Below are 26,744 nucleotides of genomic sequence, written 5' to 3'. Positions count from 1 at the left end.
CCTATCTGATATACCACCAGATAGAGGCTGTAGGAAGGCTACTGTTTACAAAAAGAGTGACTTTGACTTTCCAGCTCTACAACAACGGTGTTGGGACACAGGATGTGACCCTCCATCCAGAGGAAAACATATGAGATGTACTCTGGTGTCCAGTCTGTGTGTTCAGAGGACTGGCAGTTTGTTTGACAGGGAGAAGTGTAGTGAAAACATATTCAGTGGTAGAGCTGGAGAGGGCAGGGGCTGTCTTTGCACTGCCTGGGGATATCATGAGCTCATCAACACTAACGCTGGTGTATGCACCACTGGGTGCACAACACACACACACGCAGGGACATACAGAACACACACACACAGTAACACAAGATCCCATATTCATCACTATCTCACTGTGCTGACTGGACAAGGATCAACAACAGCACTGATTGCATCTGTGAAAGAAAATGCCTCTATAACATGTACTGGTAAATAACTAGATTTGGCAGTAACAGGCGTTATTGTTTTATGCTAGAAGCTGCGTGTTTGTGTTTGTTTCTGTATGTGTGTGTCAGGGTTTTCGTTAGACAAATGTGGTGCTGGACATTTGACATTTTAATTTAACTGCTCGACAATGAAATAAATCTGATTTGAAAACCAATCGAACATGGGAGAAATAGACTACTGATTCCACGGCATAAGTCTTTATAAAATAATTGCCACCATGTTTCCATGTTATGGTCGGATCGTACTTTGAAGCAATGTAAGACATGCCTCATAATATGAGGTGAAACGTTCAGGTTTCAAACATTGACGTATATGTTTTGAAAATGCACGTTACTGCCTCCAGCTTATTGCAAAGGGGTGTGTGATGCGCTGAAGCCTGCCTACCGTTGCCATTATGCACTTGAATGGCGAATGGGAAGTGTGCTTCAATTACCAGTTGAGAAATAAAAATAATAGCTTTTTTTTCGTGGCCATCAAAATTGTTTTTTTGACATGCAATCTCATTTAGGATTGTTACGCAATGATTGGGCTTATAAAAGCACATGCTTCACTCCAGCAGCAACTAATAAGCGTATAAGAAGCTGTAGCAGCAGCTCTCACGCTGTCTGACAGATTTCTGCTCATAGGCTTTGTATCTGTGTGTGTGTGTGTGTGTGTGTGTGTGTGTGTGTGTGTGTGTGTGTGTGTGTGTGTGTGTGTGTGTGTGTGTGTGTGTGTGTGTGTGTGTGTGTGTGTGTGTGTGTGTGTGTGTGTGTGTGTGTGTGTGTGTGTGTGTGTGTGTGTGTGTGTGTGATAAACATAACGAGTAATGAAAATAGACACCTTTAGGCTTGGGCGGTATCCAGATTGTTATACCTTCATACTGACCTTGTGCAAACCGGGATATTCGGTAATACCGGCACTGAACACAAGGGACGATATTAAATAAAAAAGTACATGTACAATCCCATAGAGAATGCTAACTAGATGCTAACAAGTGCATTGTGAACATTTTATAGTCTCTGGCCTAAAGTATTTGCAGGACAGACATCCCAGCTCATAAAGTTATACAAGTAGCTAAAAAATGCTACTCACCGTTTGCTGCATGCACAAAATAAATATTATTTTTGATTCAGGATTCAGGATTCAGGGATTCTCTGTGTTACCAAGCAAAACATGATTTTGGTAGAAGCTAACCTCTTAGCTTGATGGCTAACTAGCTACTTAATTAAAACACCAAATGCACAACTGCAGAACATTTCACAAATGTTTAAACAGTTAACTAAATAGTTAGAACATATATTTTAGTTGTGAATTCTAGTGACTCACAAGGCTCCGGTCTCTTGTTGTTGTGTGCTTGTAAACAAACACCACATGACTGGGGACTAGTACTGGTAAGCTTCATAATACAGATCGACTGGTTATGATTGTTTAACGCTGATACCGATTATTGGAGGACCAAAAAAATCTGATATATATTTTTATATATATTTGTAATAATGACAATTACAACAATACTGAATGAACAATGAACACTTTTATTTTAACTTAATATAATAAATGAATAAAATCAATTTAGTCTCAAATAATAATGAAACATGTTCAATTTGGTTGAAATAATGCAAAAACATCATATACCTTTGACTATTGGATGTTCTTATAAGCACTTCAGTATTGCCAGCCTAATCTTGGGAGTTCATAGGCTTGAAGTCATAAACAGCACTGAGCTGCTGGCAAACACAGTAAAGTGCTCTTTTTATGAATGCTTACGAGCCTGCTGCTGCCTACCACCTCTCAGTCAGACTGTTCTATCAAATATCAAATCATACACTTAATTATAATAAACACACATAAATATAAGCCTTTGGTCATTAATATGGTCAATTCTGGAAACTATCATTTCGAAAACAAAATGTTTATTCTTTCAGTGAAATACGGAAATGTTCTGTATTTTATCTAACGGGTGGCATCCCTAAGTATAAATAAATATTGCTGTTACATTGCACAACCTTCAATGTTATGTCATAATTATGTAAAATTATGGCAAATTAATTACGGTCTTTGTTAGGAAGAAATGGTCTTCACACAGTTCACAATGAGCCAGGCGGCCCAAACTGTTGCATATACTCCGACTCTGCTGGCACAGAACGCAAGAGGAGTGACACAATTTCCCTAGTTAATATTGCCTGCTAACATGCATTTCTTTTAACTAAATAAGCAGGTTTAAAAAATATATACTTCTGTGTATTGATTTAAAGGAAGGCATTGATGTTTATGGTTAGGTACATTTGTGCAACGATTGTGCTTTTTTCACTAATGTGCTTTTGTTAAATCATCATCCGTTTGGCGAAGTTGAAGTAGGCTGTGATTCGATGGTAAATTAACAGGCACCACTTTGATTATATGCAACGCAGGACAAGCTAGTTAACCTAGTAATATCAACCATGTGTAGTTAATTAGTGACTATGTGAAGATTGATTGTTTTTTATAAGATATGTTTAATGGTAGCTAGCAACTTACCGTGGCTCCTTGCAGCCACATGGTCTTTTGATGCTGCACTCGCGTAACAGGTGGTCAGCCTGTCACGCAGTCTCCTCGTAAAATGCAATGTAATCAGCGTCCAAAAAGGCAGATTACCGATTGTTATGAAACCTTGAGATTGGCCCTAATTAATCGGCCATGCCGATTAATCGGTCAACCTCTACTTCATAATGAAAAATTATGTGACAGGTGAAATGAAGAATGCAATCTTCTTTATCTCCTAACTCATAGCCCAAGTTGACTGCAGGTATTTACTTAAATGTAGATACAAATATTCCCATTTATAAAAACAAACATCAATTAAATAGTTTCAACGGTATTGACAGTATTGAAAAACCATCTTGTGGCTATTTCTAAATTATGCAAATGAACCTATAGACCGATAAGCATGACCGGTCAAATGTATATACATAGACTGGTATTTCCGTCAGTGAATAGGCTAAAAGCATTATTTTACAATGGGATTTTTTTTCAATTGGCCTGCGGCAGTTTTATTTATATGGCTTTAAAAAACAATACTGTCCAAAAGCCAGCTATTACCGCCTATTTGTCCATCTCTCATTTGTGTGTGTGTGTGTGTGTGTGTGTGTGGTGTGTGTGTGTGTGTGTGTGTGTGTGTGTGTGTGTGTGTGTGTGTGCGTGTGTGTGTGTGTGTGTGTGTGTGTGTGTGTGTGTGTGTGTGTGTGTGTGTGTGTGTGTGTGTGTGTGTGTGTGTGTGTGTGTGTGTGTGTGTGTGTGTGTGTGTGTGTGTGTAGACTAGTAGACCATTGAAAGCCCTCCATGGTTGTTCCTGTGGGAGCAAGCTGTGACTCCACAGCTTGTAAACAGGAACCAGCAGGATTTTAACAGACTCACAGCCCTGCAGGTGTTTGGATTGAACACACACTCTCCTTCTAGCTAGATGTCTTTCCTCTTCTTCATGGTTACATCCCAAATGGCACCCTATTACCTATTACCTATATAGTGCATTACTTTTGACCTGGGCCCATGGGCTCTGATCAAAACTAATGCACTACATGGGCCCTGGTCAAAACTAGTGCACTATATAGGAAAAAGGGCACCATTTGGGACACAACTCATGTTGAGCGCTTTATTTCCATTGTTTGGGCAGGAACTAGCATGGAAGTTGACCCTGTTTAGACCCATGCACTTTATCTGACATGGATTGTCTAGTCAAATGATTATATTGACAGAAAGAGGCTGACAAAACTGTTATCTGGTGTTTTTGAGAATTCATCATTCCATTGACATTGTAAAACCGTCTTGTTTACTTCTAGAATACATTTGCTTGGTACATTTGCTTGGTCATTTGCTTGGTTTGCAGCTGATAAGAGAGACAGGGTGCATCCCAAATGATGCCCTATTCCCCATAGGGCTCTGGTCAAAAGTAGTGCACTATAAAGGGAAAACACTCCTATTTAGGACACATCTGGGATCTTTTCCTGTATGTGTGGTGGTGTATGAATGGCTTGACAGGCCTTGTTAGGTCGACTCAGGCCTGCTCTTTAGCCTAGTGTTCTACCGAGCCTGAAATAAGTTTGCCCAAGGGAGAGTCCTCACCCTGCTGTAAACATTGTCTGGGACAGGGTTACCTTTAGGGGTCTATTACCTGCTGTATGTCTCAATGGTCTGTCATATATCAACTGTCCCTCTGTAATAACACCTGCAGAGCTTTCTCATTCATTCCCCTCGGGTAGTTTGGTCCAAGTATGATTTCAAATGGAATTGTAATTGTCACATGCGGCGAATACAACAGGTATTACAGTGAAATGCTTACTTACAAACCCTAACCCACAAGACAGTTAAAAAAATAAAAAAATTACAAAAATAAGAATAAGAAAAAAAAGTTACAAATAATTAAAGATGTTTTCTTTCAAATACTTAAGCTACACTTTATTAAGCTATTCTGGCTCAACGGAATAAATTAAATAGTCCCAAATGGGCAAACCACGCCCATCTGGCACCCCAGGCAGCCACTCAAAGAGGAATTTGAAAGAAAACAGATACTATTTGAACCCAGCTGGTCTGGTAATAAGGTGGGTGAGGGGTGACTGGCCCCATGTCATATAATTCAATGAAGACATGAATATGGAAGATGTGTCTGTGGGTGTTTCATAGTGATGAGCAGTGGGGTGCTGGGACCGGTCTTTGATTCTGCATTAGAATTGACATTTGACTGCATCCCAAATGGCACCCTATTAGTGCACTACTGTTGACCAGGGCTCTGGGAATAGGGTGCCATTTGAGACCCAGTACTAGTCTCTGATGGGAGTATTGGCAGCAGCTTTGTTACAGAGATACTAAATGCCTGGCTCACATTATCTTCTTATTTCACTATGTTTAGCTGGTGTCAGTATTTTGCAGATGCAGACTGCTTTTTTTATTGTGAGGTTTAGAAGGTTTCTCTGTTAGGCAGATAGTATTTTAGCCAAGCATCTCTACTGCTGTCAATGTTGTAATCCTCCTCAGTCACGACATTGGGATTTCCGCTGGTCTGTGTTCACATCAAGGATACATCCCAAACGGCACCCTATTCCTTATATAGTGCAATACCCCATAGGGCTCTGGTCAAAACTAGTGCACTATATATGGAAAAGGGGACCATTTGGGATGTGACCCATGTTGAGCAGTTTATTTCCATTGTTCGGGCAGGAACTAGCATGGAAGTTGACCCTGTTTAGACCCATGCACTTTATTTGACATGGATTGTCTAGTCAATGATTATATTGACAGAAAGAGACCGATAAAACTATTTGGGGTACTATTTGAACCCAGCTGGTCTCAAGTTTCAAGTGTCATGTTTTAATGTCACATGCACAAGTACAATGAAATGCCTTTCTTGCAAACTCAAAACCCAACAATGCAATAATCAATAACAATGTATTATTTGAAAAAAAAACACAATAGTAAATATGAAATACACAATAAAGTAAGTAATTAAGCATACTATATACAGGAAATTTTAATTTTAAAGTCAGTTCCAGTACCATATTTATAATGTGCAGGGTCTTGTAATAAGGTGGGTGAGAGGTAACTGGCCCAATGTCATATAATTACATTTAGGCATGAATATGTGAAGTCGTGTCTGTGGGTGTTTCATAGTGATGAGCAGTGGAGTGGTGGGACCGGTCTTTGATCCTGAATTACAATGGACCTTGACTGCATCCCAATGGCACCCTATTCCCTACATAGCCCAAATGACCCTTTTCAATAGTATTGCACTATATAAGGACTAGGGTTCCGTTTGGGATGTAACCTTGATGTGAACACAGACCAGGAGAAATCCCAATGTCGTGACTGAGGAGGACTACAACATTGACAGAAGTAGAGATGCTTGGCTAAAATACTATCTGCCTAACAGAGAAACCTTCCAAACCTTTATAAAAACACCAGTCGGCATCTGCAAAAACTTGGTTAAATAAAGGTGAAATAAAATAAAATAAAATACATTTTAAAACCATAGTGAAATGAAAAGGTAATGTGAGAGGATGTGAGTCAGGCTTTAGTTTCAATGTAACAAAGCTGCTGCAAATACTCCCATCAGAGACTAGTACTGGGTCCCAAATGGCACCCTATTCTCTATTATAGTGCACAGCCTTAAAAATTCTAAAATGTTTCTACACTTCCAAGATGGAGGGTGTTGGAAATTCAGCTGTGCCCATTGCCACACCCCTGCCACACCTATGCCCCTTTTTCATCCAGAAAAACAACCTGTATGTGTTGTTAACATTCTACTCATATTACAGAGGAGCAGCAGACAGACAGACAGACAGTAGCTCACCAAGACCAGTCCGTCCACAACAACTGTGTATGCATTCATCTATCTGCCCTGACAGCCAGTGTTTTATTACACAATGGCTGATGTGGGTTGGGTTCTGGGAATCCCAAGGGTTTTTTTGTGGTTCAATACTTTCATCATTGAACCCTGGGCCCTGGTCAAAAGTAGACACTATTTAGCAGTGTACGGACATCTGTGTCCAGTGGGAAATTACTCCACTTACTTCAATGTCAAATTAAATTCAAGGGGCTTTATTGGCATGGGAAACATTGTAAAGGTTTTCCTCCTCTTCTGAGGAGGTGTAGCAAGGATCGGACCAAGAGGTGTGGTAAATGTCCATGTTTTAATAAGAAAAACTCAACATGAACACAAAATACAAAAACAATAAATGTGAACAAACCGAAACAGTCCCATGTGGCACAAACACTGAAACACAGGAAACAATCACCCACCAAACAACAGTGAAACCCAGGCTACCTAAGTATGATTCTAAATCAGAGACAACTAAAGACACCTGCCTCTGATTGAGAACCATGCTAGGCCGAAACATAGAAATCCCAAAATCATAGAATAACAAACATAGACTGCCCACCCCAACTCACGCCCTGACCATACTAAATAATGACAAAATAAAGGAAATAAAGGTCAGAACGTGACAAACATATGTTTACGTTGTCAAGCAAGTGAAATAGATAATAAACAAAAGTGAATTGAGCAATACAAATTTACAAAAGTTCTAAAAGAATAAAGACATTTTAAATGTATTTTGTTGTTTATATACGGTGTTGTAATGATGTGCAAATAATTAATAAAGTACAAAAGGGAAAATAAATCACTTTTACTTCTCCTTCTCCTCCTTTTTCCTCCCTCTCCCTCCTCCTCTCTTACCGCTCCCTACTCCTCCTCCTCTCTTCTTCCTCCTCCCGCTCCTCCTCCTTAAGTTCACCTCGGGGAACACCACACAACACTTTATTGGTTCCTCTCAATGGCTGGTGCCTCAAAAGACAATAGGTTGGCTCACAACAAAAACATGTAGTGCAGCAAGCATAAAAAGAACACGGAGCAGATCAGATGCTTGGCTCCTGAGTGGCACAGCGGTCTAAGGCGCTGCATCTCAGTGCTAGAGGCGTCACTACAGACACCCTGGTTCGAATCCAGGCTGTATCACAACCGGCCGTGATTGGGAGTCCCATAGGGCGGCGCACAATTGGCCCAGCGTCGTTCGGGTTTGGCCGGTGTAGGCTGTCATTGTAAATAAGAATTTGTTCTTAACTGACTTGCCTAGTTAAATAAAGGTGAAAAAAATAGATGCATACACTGCCCTGCATAAGGGACTGCAGATGAATGTAGCTCATTAGCTAACTGGCACTGTGCAATGCTGTACCAACTATCAACTCTCCCAGGTCTTCCTGCAGGAGACTGCTGCAGAAGTTAGCTGTTAATGGCCCTACTTGTAGAATGTGGTGAAGAATTTAGGCTGGGTCCATACATAGCGCGGGCATGTGTACAGTTGTGACGTCTACCATCTTTCCTCCCATCTGTCTCTGGCCTGACAACTGCTCATTCCCTCAGAGCAGCTGAGCTGACAGGGATGGTCACAACAGCACAGACCGGCTCACACATCATTAGACATTAGATAGGCCACCAGAGCCACAACGCAAACTTCTACAACCCATGCTGCCCACTCAGACACACACTAACAAGGCTAACTATACGATGTGCTAAGGTTAGGATGTGACATTACCGGGGTATACAGGTAATATTGCTTACTGCATAACCGTTTTTAAAAGCATGCATCCTCTCCTTTTGTATCTACTACATGGTGCACATTGACTCTTCGAAATAAGCTGTTAAAATAGTCCGTTGTTGTGTATTTGTTAGTGTAATACATCAGGAGAGCACCAGCGGCTGACCGTTAAAAAGGCACGTTCTCTATTGACCACTGGAGCCAGAGGACCATGTCTCTTACAGAGTCATTGCATTTGTCTGGAAACCGTCCACAAAGAAATCTCCTTTCTCTCCCCTGTGCTTGGTTGTCGAGTGTTATTTCATTCCGATTGGTTTATTGAGTTGCTTTTGTTGCCGCCTCACAATCGAAGCTACATTTCATAGAATGTCCTAATGAATAGGCTTCACAGAGCGCACTGAGTTCTGCACTTGTTCCATTGTCTGACCTCCATCGTTTGGCCTCAGCTGCTGTGCTGTGCTGCCCAGTTTGCAGCACTGTGACTCTGTGAAGGCCTTATACACTCTCTCTCTATCGATGTGTGTTCTTTCTCTCCCTTTCTCTTCACTCTCTCCCTCCCTCTTCCCTATCCCTTTCTCTACTTTCCTCTATTTCTCTCTCCCCCTCTCTCTCTCTCCTGGCTCTGTGTTCGGCTCTCTGTTGTGAGGGGAGAGGGGGGAAGTGAGAGGAGCTGGGCATGATCTGGTTTGATTCACCTCAGTGGAATAGGGCAGCCAGGCTAAATCCCACTGTGGTATAATAGGGGTTATAATTAAACAACGGAGGCTGTTTACACCCTGGTCACCTGACTAACTCAGGATACTAAGAGCGTCTCTCTGGATACTGCAGAGGTGTGTTGGCATTTGGGGGTGGGGGTTGGTGAAATGGATCGGTGGGTTAAAGGTGGGTGGGGGTGGGGAGGGGGGTTAAGAACGGGAGGGCACAGCTGCTGCTGCCATGTCTTTGCAGCTGTGGGCACCGACCTCACCACCACACCCGTCTTCCCACAACTCATCTTTGTCATGCCACCTCACTCCCCACCACTACTGCCAGTATTTGCCCCCTACCCCCTTTCTCTTTCTTTCTCTCTCTCTCCCTCTTTCTCTCCCCCCTCTCTCTGTCTGTCTTTCTCTCGCTCTCTCTCTCTCTGACAGACAGCTGACTCCCCCTGACTCCACCTCTTCCATAGGACTGTTTTGCCTCCCCAGTTATTTATTCCTGATGGCTTAGTGAGATACGTGCCTGAACACAGACCGACCGACCACCCTGGACAGGCCTCAGAGAAGAGCCTTGTTGTTCCTAAGTGGTGTTTCCAGGCAGTCAGCTACTAGACTGGGAGCCAACTTTACTTTACTGGTTTTAGTCATCTCCAGTTGGTAGAGAGATCTCAGATCTGATCTGGTAATGGCAGGACTTACAGTTCTCTTTCGCTTCCTCTACATGGGCTTTCTGAGGGACAGGGGGAGACAGCAGGGGAGACAGCAGGGGAGACAGCAGGGGAGACCGCAGGGGAGACTGGCGCTAACGGACCAAAGTCAAACTTCTGAAGAGAATGGTATGTCAAAATGAATACCCTTCGCTTTCATCTCCATTGCTTGTTGTTTGGGGTTGTAGGCTGGGCTTCTGAAAAAGCACTTTGTGACAACTTCTGATACAAGAAGGGTTTTCTAAATACATGTGATTCAATTTGATTCACCTATGTTATATGCTTTCTGTGTTAGTGCCACGTTACGTCATTCAGGTGGTCTGTCTTTGTGTGTTATTGGCTGTAAGTAAAGTCCTTTTACAGATCATTTGCCTTAGTGAGCCAAGGCTAAATAAACCACCTCCAAGTTACTTCTGCTTTCGCCCCTATTAAGAGAAAGAAACGGCAATTCCCCCTCGACTTTCCTTTGAAAAGCTTTCAACCTAGCTACATGGTAATCTGCCTGCTGGACAGCCTCTCTCTGATTGACTAAAGATACTGGCTATAATAGGGGTATCGATGAGTTCTTGGTTCTGGTCATATCTATGAAAAGCCAGTCAGGTAAAAAGCTTATGTCTTAATTAAAAGGGCAGTGTTGTATTTTGAGACAGGCTTGACTATGCAAATAAGCCAATAGGCTTGGTAATAATCATTTATTTGCATATTACATCATATAACACAATACAATACAATGCAATGTCAATATACAGTCACCTATTTGGCCCAACGTGTTTAAAAGTCTCATGCAATGTAGGCTTGCATTGAACAGCACATATTGGTTACTGTAGGCTATATCACAGAAATCTAAAGCTATTTCCATGTGACAATGTTATGGGATTTGCTCCATTGGTTTCGTTGGTAGGCCTACATTATGCTCAAAATAGCCACAATAGCCTGTTAACCACTGTCTAAAACTGTAAAGTCACAGCCTCAGTGTTCACTACAAATGTGCACTGGAAGTTACACAAAAGTGTCACAACGTTCAAGTTTCTGCTCACAATACCAAAAATTTGCTCAGTGTCCCAAAAGATTAGAGGGGATATTGGTTGTAAGTAGTGCTGGGCTATATGGCCAAAATATAATACAATGATATTTTTCACATTTTGACAGCATTGACTGTGTTTTATGTATAGTTCATTACCCTAGGGTGGAAACATAAATTACAAGTCCTTTCAATGGGTCTTTCTCCATTCTGAATGTTTTGTACTGTTCAATACAACTTCAAACAATTTCTGTATTTCCAGCGCTTTAGTTATAATTTCCATACTGTGCCCCACAGAGCTGCATAATGTGGGAAAACATCTTGGCCTAGTTAAATGGTGAACTGTTAGAATCATGGAAATAGAATGATGAATCTAATTCTATAGTTGGAATATAGTGGGCAGCACCTTGAATACATTCTTTGACATGACAATACAGGAATAAGCCAGGGAGGAATTATCAACAGGGTAGGAACCAAAGTGTTGGTCAGTGTTTCCAGGGTACCCTAATTAGATGTTACAATACATGTTTTCTTACCTCATGTAGCTAGCTAGCTAACATATTCATGCTTCGCCTATTCCTCTCTTTTTTGGGAGATACCATTGCACAAACAACATGTTTATCTAGGCCTACATCAGTACTAGTACCAGGCTATATTAGCTACCAAAGTTTGCTCTGACTTAGTACATCTAGCAAGCTAGGTAGCCAGCGATTAGCATTAGCAGCCAACACAATTTATTTTTAGCTAGAACTTGATAATAAAATAAACACTAGCAGACAGTATGATACACAAACTAATAGTGTAATTATAAAAGCAGCATCGTTGTCACCAACATATGTTTGCATCTGACCATGTATACTGCAGAATGAACGGCAAGAAAGTGTTCTCTCCATGAGTGACGAGGTGTGTGGGAAGCAGCATTCAGCAGGAGGAGCAGAGCGAGAGATGACTCATGTAGCAAACTGAGTAAACCATAAAAAAGGACATTACATGCGCTGGAGTTGCATATCACATTTAACAAAACAAACGTTGAAATATCGTTATAGAAGGTAAAGTAAAACCCATAACGGTGCCTGTATCAACACCGGTATATAGTAAAAAGAGGTATACCGCCCAGCCCTAGTTGTAAGTGGGATGTAAATGGCTGCATTATGCTGGGGAGTGGACAGGGGTCCAGGAATTAGAGAGGGGATTAAAAGCAATCATCAATAAAGCCTATTCCACTGCAAATCCATGTACGACAACTGTTTGGTACGGCTGAACTTTTTCCCATGGAGTCGAGAGTGAGGCAGAGCTGCTTAATTCAAAGCAACACTCCTCGTCAGTAAATCTTATTTGGGGGGCAGCGGGGGACAAGAAAGAAAAGCTCTAATTGGTAGAAGACCTGGCATTGCCTTCGAGGTAACACTTGGTTCCCGGGAGGCCGAGAGGCAGGTTGTCTGATTTTCTTCCTGACATACAGGGCCTGCCTACCCAGACCAACAGGCATGGTCGGCTGCCACCTATGATTTCTCTACGGCCTAGGATTTCACTAGCTCCTTTGTTAGGCAGAGAAAGGTCAAATCAGGAGTTCACGTGGTACCTGTCATGATGGCGGTGTTGGATAACCACAGCTGGCAGTATGCACAGGCAGGGAGTACCCTCATCCAACTGTCAGGTAACATTACAGTGGTCACCTCAGATACTAGTATTCACCCTGTTGTTGCTCTCTGTGTCTGTCTTGGTGCATGATTAGGGAAGCTAGTTGATTCTCCTGTTTTGTTAAATACAATGTCATTTGTGTGAATGGTTTGTGTTAGTCTATTTCTGTACATTACTGTATTGCTAAGGGACATTAGTCTCTAGTTGTGTGGTTTGCTGTTCAGATTCCCTCTTCAGCATTAGGTGCTATCAGCTTTCAGAGAAGAGGAGAAGAGGGTAGAGTGTCCTTGACTTATGAAGCTCTGTGGCTCCAGCCACCTAATCTGCCAGAGCCCCTATGCTGTAGTTTCCTTATGTCTCTGTACCAAATGGCACCCTATTCCCTATATAGTGAACTACTACCATGCCGGGCTCTGATCAAAACTAGTTCCTTATATAGGCAATAGGGTGTCATTTGGGGCTCACTATATCTATCTGAAAACAGTGAGTTGAACAATGACCATCAAGACTTCGATGTGGACTCTGGCTAAGCAAGTCCATGCACTGACTCTCTTTTTGATCACAGAAGACACAGACCGGTGTGAGTAAAAATGGGGGGAATTGCTTGTTTACTCCCTGGAGACTGTAACTGCATCCCAAATGGCACCCTATTCCCTACATAGTGCACTACTTTTGACCAGAGCCCTATATAGTGAACTGTATTGGAATTGGAGGTGCCATTTGGGATGCACCTGTGACCAGTGGTGAGATAATAAATGCGGAAGAATCTGTGGCGCTCCTGGCTCCACCCTCCGAGGGGAAAGGAGAAAATGAAGGCCATTTATCATGAAGATGGCTGAGAGAGAGCTACGGAATGAGATCAGGGTCGACTGTAAATCTCCACCATCTCAACCTGTCACTTCTTCTTCCAGGGGCTTCTCATTACAGCCCTGGGCTACATCCCAATGGGCTACATCCCTGGTCAAAAGTAGTGCACTATATAGTGAATGGTCTCCTGTCTGTCCCATATCACCTTGGCCTGTCTCTGTCTCATCATAACACTCCTCTGTGAGGGCTTGTTGTCAGGTGGAGGTGGGATACTAGAGAAGATGGGAGAACAAATGTAAGGTATAGTCTAGTGTTGGCCTTGCCCTGTATAGAATGGAGAACAGACACATGCTACATTCTCTGTCCTGTACAGGCCAAGTGTTAACCTGTAGACTATAGCTTAGTGTTCACCATTACACTTTGTCTTTTGGATTGCACTTGTGATTTGTGAACCAGGCTCATAGAAGAGATTTAGAGGGATGGAGCAAAGGGTGAACACACAACGTAGAGAAGGTTGTCCATGGAGAGGGATCAGTCGACAATGGCCACAGTGCTACCTTTAAAAGCAGGAAGGGAGAAAAGGGTAATTTCACTAGTTTATAGGCTTTTTGGGGTGATGCATGGAAAAGACATTAACATACGGATTACAATGATGTTTTATATGGCAGAGTGGTGTTTTAATCAAAAACGGTAAGAACACAGCTGCGTAGTACAACACAGTATTGAAGAAGCCTAGCCTAGTGTTTTTCATTTAGTAACATTGTTTTAAAGAAGCTGCAACAGCACAATGAAAGAGATTGTGAAACTGTTGAACTGGGAAAGGCTGCGTCTCTTCCAACTGACTGTGAAGGTCGTACAGCTCTGTAGCGGTTTGGTCTCATCGCTCCCCCTGGTACTAATGGAACAGGAGACTGTTGTTATTATAGTGTAGGTTGTCACACTGGAGAGATGGAATACAACATATCAACAGCACCATGTAATTGGTCTTAATCATCTTTGACTTGTCCAACAATATTCAGAAAGCACAACATAGACACCTGGATTTAAGAATGTATGAGTTTATGTACCTAAGATTTCACCATAAATCCAAACCTTGCCCAGTGCCCACCCAGCGTGTCTGGTAAGCTCAATAAAGCACACCTAAAATATAATATAAATCAAATAAAATGTTCAACCCAGGTCTGTTATGTACTGACGGCAGAACCGGATCAGAGAACAGCAGTGACACATTCTGTAGCGTTGAGAGACCTGGTCACTCAGGACTGTGTCCTGTTTCTGTTCTGCCTTCTGGTTATTTAGGGTCTCAAAAACTGGCAAAAGAAAGTGGCACATCGTTACCTCAGAGGAAATGCTATACTTAAACCCCCAGAAAAAGGGTGTTGGTGCTGCGCAGAGCAGAGCCAGGCCAAAGCACACAGCATACAGGCAAAGTTTCCCTCTCCATCCAAATGAGATTAGAGTGTCTGAGGCCTCTGTGACTGGAGCTGCAGGGTGAGAGAAACACCCACACTTCCTCTGGATTTGAAGCGCTCCAGTCAAGCTGAGATGATCACATCACACAGCTGTGAAGAATGGCTCCCATCACAGCCCCAGCCACGGCTTTCTTTACACAAGGGCCTGCATCCCAAATGGCACCCTATTCTCTATACAGTGCACTCGTTTATAGGGCTCTGGTCAAAAATGTGCACTATGTAAGGATAGGGTGCCATTTAGGAAACAGTCAAGCTCTACATCCTGGTCCTGCGGCTGTGGCCAGAAACGCGGGGTCTGATTCTCCTCACCAGAAATCATCCCCATACATTTGCACCAGGGCAGGAAATGCATTTAGGATGAATAAGGGAAGTGGTGGATGAACCATTTAATTCCATTTGTTTGTTCACTGTTTGGGGGTTTAGCTACTGTATAACATTGGGGCTGGGGAAGTAGTAGGCCTGCTTTAGCTGCTAAATTATTATGTCCAGAATGTCCTTATTGATTGGTTCTACCCTCATCCTCTAGCCCAAAATGAACTTACTTGTCCTGTACTTGTCCTTTTCAAGCTACTTACTTACTTAAACCCTTTTGCTCCTGGTAGCAGCATAGGTCATCCACAAAGGTCATCCACAAAACATCCTATTTGGGGCAGAGCACTATGATGACCATGACTGACTGGGGAGAGTGAGGACTTGTATACTATCAGACTGGTGTGGAAGTCAGTCCTCTGAGAGGCTAAAAGTATCCGGCCCAAATGGTACCCTATTCCCTATATAATGCACTGCATGAGCCCTGGTCAAAAGTAGTGCACTATAAAGGAGATAGGGTGCCATTTGGGGACAGCTGGTCTTGCTGTCTGTCTGTGGTCCTTGTAAGTAAAGTGCTGTTAAACTGACCGAAGAGGGGATTGACATACTTTCCTTACACCCTGCCTGGTAACTGGTGAGAGAGAGAGGTTACTGTGAGGCTATAGGCTTTGGACTAGAGAGAGCTGCTGGCCTGGCTCTATGTTTGCTTCAGTAGATCAGACCAGGCACAGCACAGGGCAACTTCCCGTTCTGAGAGTCAAAGGTAGTGCATTATGAAGGGAACGGGGTGCCATTTAGGAGGCAGACATGGACAACTTAGTGTAGTAGTATACGCAGTGTTGTGGGTCCAAAACCTCTCTAAATTCATATTTTATTTATGCATGTTTCCTCAAAGAGTGGTGGAGTTTATTTCCTGTTCAATCTACTGTTGTTCCATTTGTCGATATACCCGATCATACTGTTGGTGCGACAGTTCTACTTTTTCAATTTCTCCAAGAGCTCCCAAAGTGATATATACCCACATAATAAAACAGATGTAGTGGAACTTGTAGACAGGATGCCGAGGTATTGGTGGAGTGTGTCTGTATTCTGCACAGTGCTGTTTTCATCAGACTGTGTGGCCATAAGGATTTTTGTTTAATTCATTCAGTAAATCTGTCGGCAGTGGCACTCCTTCTGCTCCCTCATAATTTACATTGTAATTCCACCTACCGGAGGGAGGGCGCACTATTGGTTTACATGACAATGTACCCAGAATCCGCTAGCATATTTTTCAGCTTGTGCAATACTTCCACTGCTGCGATGTGGGGGTGGGTGGAATAAACCCTAGCTGAGACAAAGGAAGGAACGTATACCCTTCAAACCATGACTCAAGTCACCATTTACCTGCCTCACATGACGCTTAGTGACTTGTGGACAACAACTGTTATTACCTACATCAGCCAACACCACACCATAGCTCAAGTGAACATTGTGTGTGCATTGTGATACATCATCTATTGTAAGGCAACACATCGACAGCTTCAAATGCTGCACCGCCTCCCTGTCATCACCATCATGGTTCTGTTGAGCCATTTATTTCCTGCCAATGAATGGTTGATGTCAGTGTGATGCAGCAGCCGCCATCTCCTGGAGGAGATCAGGCTCCACGAATAAGTCATATGATTAAGTTGTTCTTGCCATTGTTTGAACAGAATATTTCTGATCTGATTGCATCACCGCCTGGTATGGCAACTGCTCGGCATCTGACCGTAAGGTGCGACAGAGGGTGGTGCGTACGGCCCAGTACATCACTGGGGCCAAGCTTCCTGCCATCCAGGACCTACAGTGGCAAGAACAAGTATTTGAACCCTTTGGAATTACCTGTATTTCAGCATTAATTGGTCATACAATTTGATCTGATCTTTATCCAAGTCACAACAATAGACATACACAGTGTGCTTAAACTAATAACACACAAAGTATTGTATTTTTCTTGTCTATATTGAATACATAATTTCAACATTCGCAGTGTAGGCTGGAAAAAGTATGTGAACCCAATTGAAGCTCAACAGACGTTGGGTGATGCAACAGATCAACAACCCAAAACACAGAAGTAAATCAACAACAGAATGGCTTCAACAGAAGAAAATGTACCTTCTGGAGTGGCCCAGTCAGAGTCCTGACCTCAACCTGATTGAGATGCTGTAGCATGACCTCAAGAGCAGTTCACTCCAGACATCCCAAGAATATTGCTGAACTGAAACAGTTTTATAAAGATGAATGGTCCAAATTTCCTCCTTACCGTTGTGCAGGTCTGATCCACAACTACAGAAAACGTTGAGGTTATTGCTGCCAAAGAAGGGTCAACCAGTTATTAAATCCAAGGGTTCACATACTTTTCCCACCCTGCACTGTGAATGTTTACATGGTGTGTTCAATAAAGACATGAAAATGTATAATTGTTTGTGTGTTATTAGATTAAACAGACTGTGTTTGTACTGTATATTGTTGTGACGTAGATGAAGATGAGATCATATTTTACGGCCAATTTATGCAGAAATTCAGGTAATGCCAAAATGTTCACATACTTTTTCTTGCCACTGTATATACAGTGTCAGAGGAAAGCCCCAAAAATTGTCAGCGACTCCAGTCACTCAAGTCATAGACTGTTTTCTCTGCTACCACAGCGGCACCCCCCCCCCATTTGTTTTGTACACTGCTGCTGTACACTGCTTATCTATGCATAGTCACTTCACCCCTACCTACATGTACAAATTACCTCAACTAACCTGTACCCCCGCACACTGACTCAGTACCCCCTGTATATAGCCTCATTATTGTTATTTTATTGTTACTTTTTATTATTTTTTACTTTCGTTTATTTGGTAAATATTTTCTTAACTCTTTTTTGAACTGCACTGTTGGTTAAGGGCTTGTAAGTAAGCATTTCATGGTAAAGTTTACACTGTTGTTAAGGGCTTGTAAGTAAGCATTTCACGGTGAGGTCTAACAATGTTGTATTTGGCGCGCGTGGCAAATAAAGTTTGATTTGATTTGTGCACAAGCAGTGTTTCCTTCTCTCCAGCGAGGCACAGTAGTAGGACTATACTGTAGAAAGCCGTTTCTATGCAGTTTGTTTTCAAAGGGCACCCGACAGCACACTGAGTGAGTAGAATGGATTGCCTTCATTATTAATGCATTATCAAGGATGAGTGATTGACAACCTTCATTTCATGCTTGGCAGACTTGTAAATGAAGGCTGCGTGATGCTGCCTGGATTATAATGATTGTTCACCAATTACTGTATGGAGGGATATTGCAGTAAAGGCGCTGGGATATTGGTGTTTGCACTCATGTAAAGCAGGCTGAACATGTAGGCCTAGCAGTGAAAATCCTATATGAGCTCATATGCTTCAATTGCTTGGGCTAATTTGATGATTCTACATGTTCTGGTTCATAAGTGACTTATTGCACGACTCTGCGTGCAGAGCACTGTGTGAGGTGTGTGTGTGTGTACCTGGGGATGCCAGTGAGGTAGGCTATGAGTCTGCGGAGGGCCTCTGTTCATATTCACGGTTACCTCTGGCCACCTGGATAACACAGGAACCAGCATGAGAAACACACAACAACCACTAAACAACGTGTGTCTGGCCTGTCTTCTAGGTGGAGCATTGTCTGAGACAAACATAGTGGAACTCTGCCTCTCCCTGCTGACTCTGATCTATACGTGTGTGTGTGTGTGTGTGTGTGTGTGTGTGTGTGTGTGTGTGTGTGTGTGTGTGTGTGTGTGTGTGTGTGTGTGTGTGTGTGTGTGTGTGTGTGTGTGTGTGTGTGTGTGTGTGTGTGTGTGTGTGTGTGTGTGTGTGTGTGTGTGTGTGTGTGTGTGGTGTTGACCCTTCTCGGTGCCTCTAGAAGTGCAGTGGAGATCAGTGTTGGATGTGGGCCATTATCAGGCTGTTACATAAATACACCAGAGAGAGATAAAGAGAGAGGTGGGGGGAGAGAGAAAGAGGGGGGAGGAATGTGGGCATATTTGACAGGAAACAGAGGAGTTGTGTTTCCAGTGGGGCCCATGCCCTGTGTTACTGTACCACACACACACACTCTCACATGCTGCTGCAGGAATGTTTAGACTGGGCTGACATGCGTGTGTCAGATCATGAAAGGGAGTTGGATGATAAGGAGGGGGGAGGGAGGGAGACAGCTTTAACAGCTATAGTGTTATTGTTGTCATGCTCACACCTCTGCTCCTTAGTTTGATCAGAGCAGTACGCTGCTCGTATTCTGAACTTGACTGGAATGAGACATGGGGGTGAGTACACACCTGCACACAGATACACACAGACATGCAGGCATGCATGTACACACACACACACACACACACACACACACACACACACACACACACACACACACACACACACACACACACACACACACACACACACACACACACACACACACACACACACACACACACACACACACACACACACACACACACACACACAGCCCTGAAGTTCACCCACCTATGGTGTCTGCTCTTTGGATGAGGGTACACACAGACACACTAATACAATACAACGATTATAGAAGCATTTTACCTCCCCTGTCCCTCTCTAATGGTCCCTGTCCCAGCCGGTTACCTGAAGCAATAGATGATCCTCTTTAGGGCCCAGCCCTGCTCTGCAATCTCCTTTTATTACATAATGTGTTATGATGTCCAGTCAGGCTTGACTAGTGCTGACTGGGTCAGATGTGGGATAGAATCAATATGAAAGTAGCCATGTTGTATCGGTTGGCCCCTGCTCTCCCAGAGCACGACTCACACAGACCTCCCCGCAGGATTTGATTGCCATCAGATATTCAAACGGACTGATAGGCTACTGGTGATCTACGCAGATCGTCTGTGACAAACGTTTTTAGCCTCTCTCCGAATGAAATCATATTTTTATCAGCAGCAACAAACTGGTAGAGTCATCGGTACCGATAGTGAAAGCTGCAAGCCTACTTTCCTGGTAGTCTATTTATGATATTTCCAGGTCGTCTATTTATGATATTATCTAAGAAAATTCTGATTACTCTGGATACTTTGTGGTACTTACAGTAGGCCTGTGTTAGACTGCTGCGTCTTCCATCCTATCTAGTTGGTGTGGAGCAGCAACAGTTACAACAGTTAGTAGATCAGGTGTAATTGATTGTCTACTCTTAAAAACAAGGCTTACAAAAGGGTTATTCAGAACCCTTTCTGGTTCTAGATAGCACCTTTTTTTCTAAGAATGTAGCCTAGGCCTACAGTGGAGGTGACAGAGAGGACTGGATCCAGTGTGATATTGACAAAATATACAACAGACAGATGAGGAAAATGGTAACACTGGTTAGGGGAAAACACATAACTTCCTTAATACATAATGAATTTGGCCAATAGCAATAGATTAAATCGACTCATTAGCCCTCAAAGGCAAACACGCCTCAAACACGGGGCAAAACGCCCAGAAACGAACGCATCTGAGTATAAACTGCAGTACTCAGTACTACATGTTACCTCAAGAACAGATCTTACAGAATAATGAGAGCGGCATCCTAAAAGGACCTTCCCCTGGCCTCACCTGGCATTAACCATTCCCGTTTAAACAGGTACATTTCCCCCCACGAGGCACAGTAGTAGGCCAAAATTGTATGAAGACGTTTCTATGCAGTTGATTTCAAAGGGTACACGACAGCACATTCATGCATTATCAAGACAGAGGGATTGACAACCTTTATTTCATACTCTTTTCTGTCCGTATCTGGCAACTGTTTTAACCTCATCTCAGAATGAATTAGTACTTTTAATCGGCATTCACACTTATTGAGTCGGCCATCTGTTTTGATAAGGATGCTATTAATCATATCATGCAATGCCTTGTGAAAGTCGGATTTTATGTTACAGTAAAATGAATAATCAATTTTGGATAATTGCAACAACAACTAATCCATTGAGCTGTGACAAAGTGAGTTGGGGACAGGGACTGCAGTTTGAGTGGTTTGATATGGTAATATGACCATGAATGCATCCAAAATGGCACCCTATCTCCTATTTATTGCAGTACCTTTGACCAGACCCCATGTAGAATAGGGTGCCATTTGGGACAGCAACCATCTCTCCCCATGGGGTGGAACATTGAGTGGGAAATACAGTATATAATGTTGCAGCTTTGCATGAGATAAAACCTAGCCTATTAGCATGTCCATAAAATATTCAGAGTAAGAGCATAGGCTTCGGAGCTTCCTTTCCCTGCACAATACACACACACACACACACACACACACACACACACACACACACACACACACACACACACACACACACACACACACACACACACACACACACACACACACACACACACACACACACACACACACACACACACACACACACACACACACACACACACACACACACACACACACACACACACACAGCATTAACTCTGAAAGTTGGATATTGAAAATCAGCTTCTTGACTCTCCTCACATTCTATTGGAGTCCAGCATGAACGAGGCAACCCTCCCCAGACTACCACCTGTGTATCGCTGTGTGTTTTCAAAATCAACTCCTCCCCAACCGTGATTTCACTCTCTGCTTTATTTGAAATAGACCTCTCTCTCGCTCCCTCCCTCTCTCTCTCTCATTTTCCCTCTCTCTCCCCCTCGCTCTCTCTCTCTCTCTCCCTCTCTCTGTTTCCTCTCTCCAGTTTAGTAGTTAAGTAAGCTGCTGCTCTACCAGGTCTAACACAGTAAGCTGCAGGTCTACCAGGTCTAACACAGTAAGCTGCAGGTCTACCAGGTCTAACAAAGTAAGCTGCTGCTCTACCAGGTCTACACAGTAAGCTGCAGATCTACCAGGTCTACACAGTAAGCTGCTTCTCTACCAGGCCTAACACAGTAAGCTGCTGCTCTACCAGGTCTATTCAGGATCATTCGTAAAAATCAAAATAACTTCACAGATCTTCATTGTGAAGGGTTTAAACACAGTTTCCCATGCTTGTTCAATGAACCATAAACAATTAATGAACATGCACCTGTGGAACGGTCGTTAAGCCACTAACAGCTTACAGATGGTAAGCAATTAAGGTCACAATTAGGAAAACGTAGGACACTAAAGAGGCCTTTCTACTGACTGAAAAACACCAAAAGAAAGATGCCCAGGTTCCCTGCTCATCTGCGTGAACGTGCCTTAGGCATGCTGCAAGGAGGCATGAGGACTGCAGATGTGGCAAGGGCAATAAATTGCAATGTCCGTACTGTAAGACGCCTAAGACAGCGCTACAGGAAGACAGGACGGACAGCTGATCGTCCACGCAGTGGCAGACCACGTGTAACAACACCTGCACAGGATCGGTACATCCGAACATCACTCCTGCGGGACAGGGACAGGATGGCAACAACAACTGCCCGAGTTACACCAGGAACGCACAATCCATTCCATCAGTGCTCAGACTGTCCGCAATATCCTGAGAGAGGCTGGGCGGATGGCTTGTAGGCCTGTTGTAAGGCAGGTACTCACCAGACATCACCGGCAACAATGTCGCCTATGGGCACAAACCCACTGTCGCTGGACCAGACAGGACTGACAAAAAGTGCTCTTTCCTGACGAGTTGCGGTTTGTCTCACCGGGGGTGATGGTCAGTTTTGCGTTTATCATCGAAAGAATGAGCGTTATACCGAGGCCTGTACTCTGGAGCGGGATCAATTTGGAGGTGGAGGGTCCGTCATGGTCTGGGGCGGTGTGTCACAGCATCATTGGACTGAGTTTGTTGTCATTGCAGGCAATCTCAACTCTGTGCGTTACAGGGAAGACATCCTCCTCCCTCATGTGGTACTCTTCCTGCAGGCTCATCCTGACATGACCCTCCAGCATGACAATGCCACCAGCCATACTGCTCCTTCTATGCGTGATTTCCTGCAAAACAGGAATGTTAGTGTTCTGACATGGCCAGCGAAGAGCCCGGATCTCAATCCCATTGAGCACGTCTGAAACCTGTTGGAGGGTGAGGGCTTGGGCCATTCCCCCTAGAAATGTCCGGGAACTTGCAGGTGCCTTGGTGGAAGAGTGAGGGTAACATCTCACAGCCGGAACTGGCAAATCTGGTGCAGTCCATGAGGAGATGCACTGTAGTACTTAATGCAGCTGGTGGCCACACCAGATACTGACAGTTTCTTTGATTTTGACCTTCCCTTTGTTCAGAAACACATTATTCCATTTCTGTTAGTCACATGTCTGTGGAACTTGTTCAGTTTATGTCTCTGTTGTTGAATCTTATGTTCATACAAATATTTAGACATGTTAAGGTTGCTGAAAATAAACACAGTTGACAGTGAGAGGACGTTTCTTTTTTTGCTGAGTTTACTACTACACTGTATGTCTACAGGATTTACTGTCTTATTTGGGGCGGCAGGTAGCCTAGCGGTTAGAGCGTTGGGCCAGTAACCGAAAGGTTGCAAGATTGAATCCCCGAGCTGACAAAGTGAGAAAAAAACTGTTGTTTTGCCCCTGAACAAGGCAGTTAACCCACTGTACCGAGGCCATCATTGTAAATTTGAATTTGTTCTTAACTGACTTGCCTAGTTAAATAAAGGTTAAATAAAAAAATAAAAAATGTACAAGCTGTGCTATGATGCTATGACACAACGTAAAGTTGTGTGTGTGATCGTTCGTACACGTGTGGGTTGCTCTCTATTTTGAGGGTAAGCCATCTGGTGAGTAGGTGAGGGCATGAGTTAGAGCTATAGATATGATGTTATCGATCTAGTCACTGCTTTCATAATGGTCATAACCTCTATCGTCTATTTTTGTTGTTATTAGTGGTTGTCACCATCCTGAATTCATATTAGACCTTCTCAAGAGTTCAACCTGTCATAGGGTTGTAATGACAAAGACATGGCTGGTTTAATCTCATGTCAGGGTTCTGCTGCTGGATTTGGGTCAACTTCAGAGACTGACTTTTAACAGACTGGTACACTCTGTGGCTCTGAACTGTTTCAGTCCTAACCCAAATCAAGTTGTGCATTAGTGGTGATGAGAACATGACTGATTGACTGACATCATGTTATCAAGTCAACTTCAATCCAAAACTGAACCTTGATGGTATGATGTACTGTTCTGACTGACTGCATTTCCCTGTTTATTTCAGGGTTTCATCGAAATGAGGAGATGAAGGCCATAGACGTTCTGCCCATCCTTAAAGAAAAGGTTGCCTTCATATCAGGTGAGAAACACAATGTCTCTGATCCATGGTGTTTACCATTCTATATGGTCTGTAGAATGTCAAGGGAACACACACACACAGACACACACACACAGACACACACATGCACGCACGCACGCACGCACGCACACACACACACACACACACACACACACACACACACACACACACACACACACACACACACACACACACACACACACACACACACACACACACACACACACACACACACACACACACACACACACACACACACACACACACACACACACACACACACACACACACACACACACACACACACACACACACACACGACCTCACATGATTCACTGCAGCTCTACATTTACTACAGAGCACTGGGAATAGGCAGCACATTATGATGGGATCAACAGCCTACAACACAAAACAGGGAAGCATCAGGCAGGCAAGGCTTCCTCTGCAGGGAGATGTAGCTTCGGCTAAGCTGTGAGTGGAGCTGTCTGTGTGAACCGTGCCATGACCCTGACCTGCTGTGACTTACTGCTGACATGACTTAGTCATGTCAAGACTCATGACTTAGTCTTGCCACTTACTAAAAGCTATAAAGTATGCTGTAAACAGCTATGAATATGATGAGGGATTTCACCTCAAAGTACTCCTATTATTGTAAAATAGTCATGCATTCTTTAGTTGCCAGTATTACGCTAAGAGTCCATGATACTGTAAAAGGTGAGGACAACTAGCAGGATTTGTAAATCCCTGTTTCTTGGCTGTCCGTTGTGTGTTTCTCATGGTCCGGGTTCCTGTCCCCCCCAGGTGGCCGAGATAGACGTGGGGGTCCCGTCCTTACCTTCCCAGCCAGGAGTAATCATGACAGAATACGAACAGAGGACCTCCGCAGACTCATAGCCTACCTCGCTGGTATCCCCAGGTACTGTTTCTTATACATACATGGTAACTGAACACACTGTTGAACCCAGCCCAGCCTCCTTTCCCTGCACTTCACACACAAACACGCACGCACGCACACACGCACGCACGCACGCACGCACGCACGCACGCACGCACGCACGCACGCACGCACGCACGCACGCACGCACGCACGCACACACGCACGCACACACACACACACACACACACACACACACACACACACACACACACACACACACACACACACACACACACACACACACACACACACAGTATTAACTCTGAAAGTTGGATAATGAAAACCAGCTTGTTGACTCTCCTCTGTGTCACATTCTATTGGAGTCCAGCATGAATGAGGAAACCCTCCCCAGACTACCACCTGTGTATCGCTGTGTGTTTTCAAATTCAATTCCTCCCCAACTGTGATTTCTCTCTCTGCTTTATTTGAAATTGATTCTTCCTTTTAATATTATACTCCAGCCCTCAGCCTGGTGCAGTACCGTTACCACTGACTGTTGACATAGTTTACTCAGTATACAGTGTGTGTGTGTCTGTATGCATTTGCGTCTGTCTGTCTGTATGCGTGTGTGTGTGGGTGCGCATGTGCTTGTTTATAGTGTAGTGCAGTGCAGTCCAGGGCTGTATGTAGGTTAGACTCCCCCTGGGCCTCTCTCTGTAGGGGCTGATGACGCCAGGCAGGCAGAGCAGAGCAGAGGAGAGCACAGCGGAGTGGGTCACTTACTAATAACTAACTGCAGATAGATATTCTCAGGCCATCTCCTTTTCGCTCTCTCTCTCTCTGTGCTGTTTAGCTGCAGGCAAGCTTCTCCTCTTCTCTGTCTGTTTTCAGTGTTATTGGATACTAGCCTAGAGGCTGTCTAGTGGATAGGAAAACAGTGTAGGGGATCTGGTGCGGGCGGCATCCAGAGGGAAGGGGCGTCGGTCTGGACTATGACGTGGATGGCGTGGGCGCTTGGCTAGTGGAGTTGCTAGTGGAGCGTTACCTCGGCGAGACTGTCTGTGCTGTCCACTCAGCGGGAGGGCGGTTTTATACACACAAACAAACTCTCGCTCTCACTTTATCTCTCTCTCTCTTTGTATTTGGCTCTCTCTCCGGTTCACTCGTTCTCTCCCACTGTTTTCTTATGGTTTCTCCCGGGGAGACGACTGGACTGGTCTTTCCGAGAGTGAAGTCATAGTGATTTAGTTCAGAGCACAAGGCCTCCTGCGCTGTGAGACATTCACTTTAAGCCTTAAACACTGGGGATATCCTTTTATGGTACTTTTGCAACGGGACCCTTTTGGTAAGCGGAATCATTGAACATCTCAAAGTTTTTTTCTTCTGAGGCATCTGGTGAAAGAGATTTTTATCACCCATTTCATTTTCATTTGAATATTAACAAAAGTTTTT

At 43.7% G+C, this 26,744-nt stretch overlaps 1 protein-coding gene across 9 annotated transcripts in view; it reads left to right on the top strand.

Annotated features, from left to right (window-relative positions):
* Positions 1-26,744, top strand: part of LOC123997870 (triple functional domain protein-like) — a 176,997-nt gene that overhangs the window by 44,091 nt on the left and 106,162 nt on the right. For 6 of the 9 annotated variants that reach the window (XR_006832194.1, XM_046302506.1, XM_046302505.1 and 3 more), the window contains exons 3-4: positions 24,341-24,415; positions 25,217-25,331. The exons of 1 other annotated variant lie outside the window; for it this stretch is intronic. Coding sequence is in view for 6 of the 8 variants with exons in the window: in XM_046302506.1 (XP_046158462.1) it covers positions 24,341-24,415; positions 25,217-25,331 (190 nt within the window). In the remaining 2 variants the exon portion in view is untranslated. Of the gene's footprint in view, positions 1-10,000; positions 10,060-24,340; positions 24,416-25,216; positions 25,332-26,216; positions 26,638-26,744 lie in introns of those variants that run through there. 2 more of the 9 variants (XM_046302507.1, XM_046302508.1) reach the window with 2 other exon arrangements.

The sequence above is a fragment of the Oncorhynchus gorbuscha genome, linkage group LG15 (assembly GCF_021184085.1).
Source record: "Oncorhynchus gorbuscha isolate QuinsamMale2020 ecotype Even-year linkage group LG15, OgorEven_v1.0, whole genome shotgun sequence".
NCBI classification, from domain to species: domain Eukaryota; kingdom Metazoa; phylum Chordata; class Actinopteri; order Salmoniformes; family Salmonidae; genus Oncorhynchus; species Oncorhynchus gorbuscha.
Note: the sequence above shows the minus strand (reverse complement) of the source record. Positions and strands in the feature narration are given on the sequence as shown.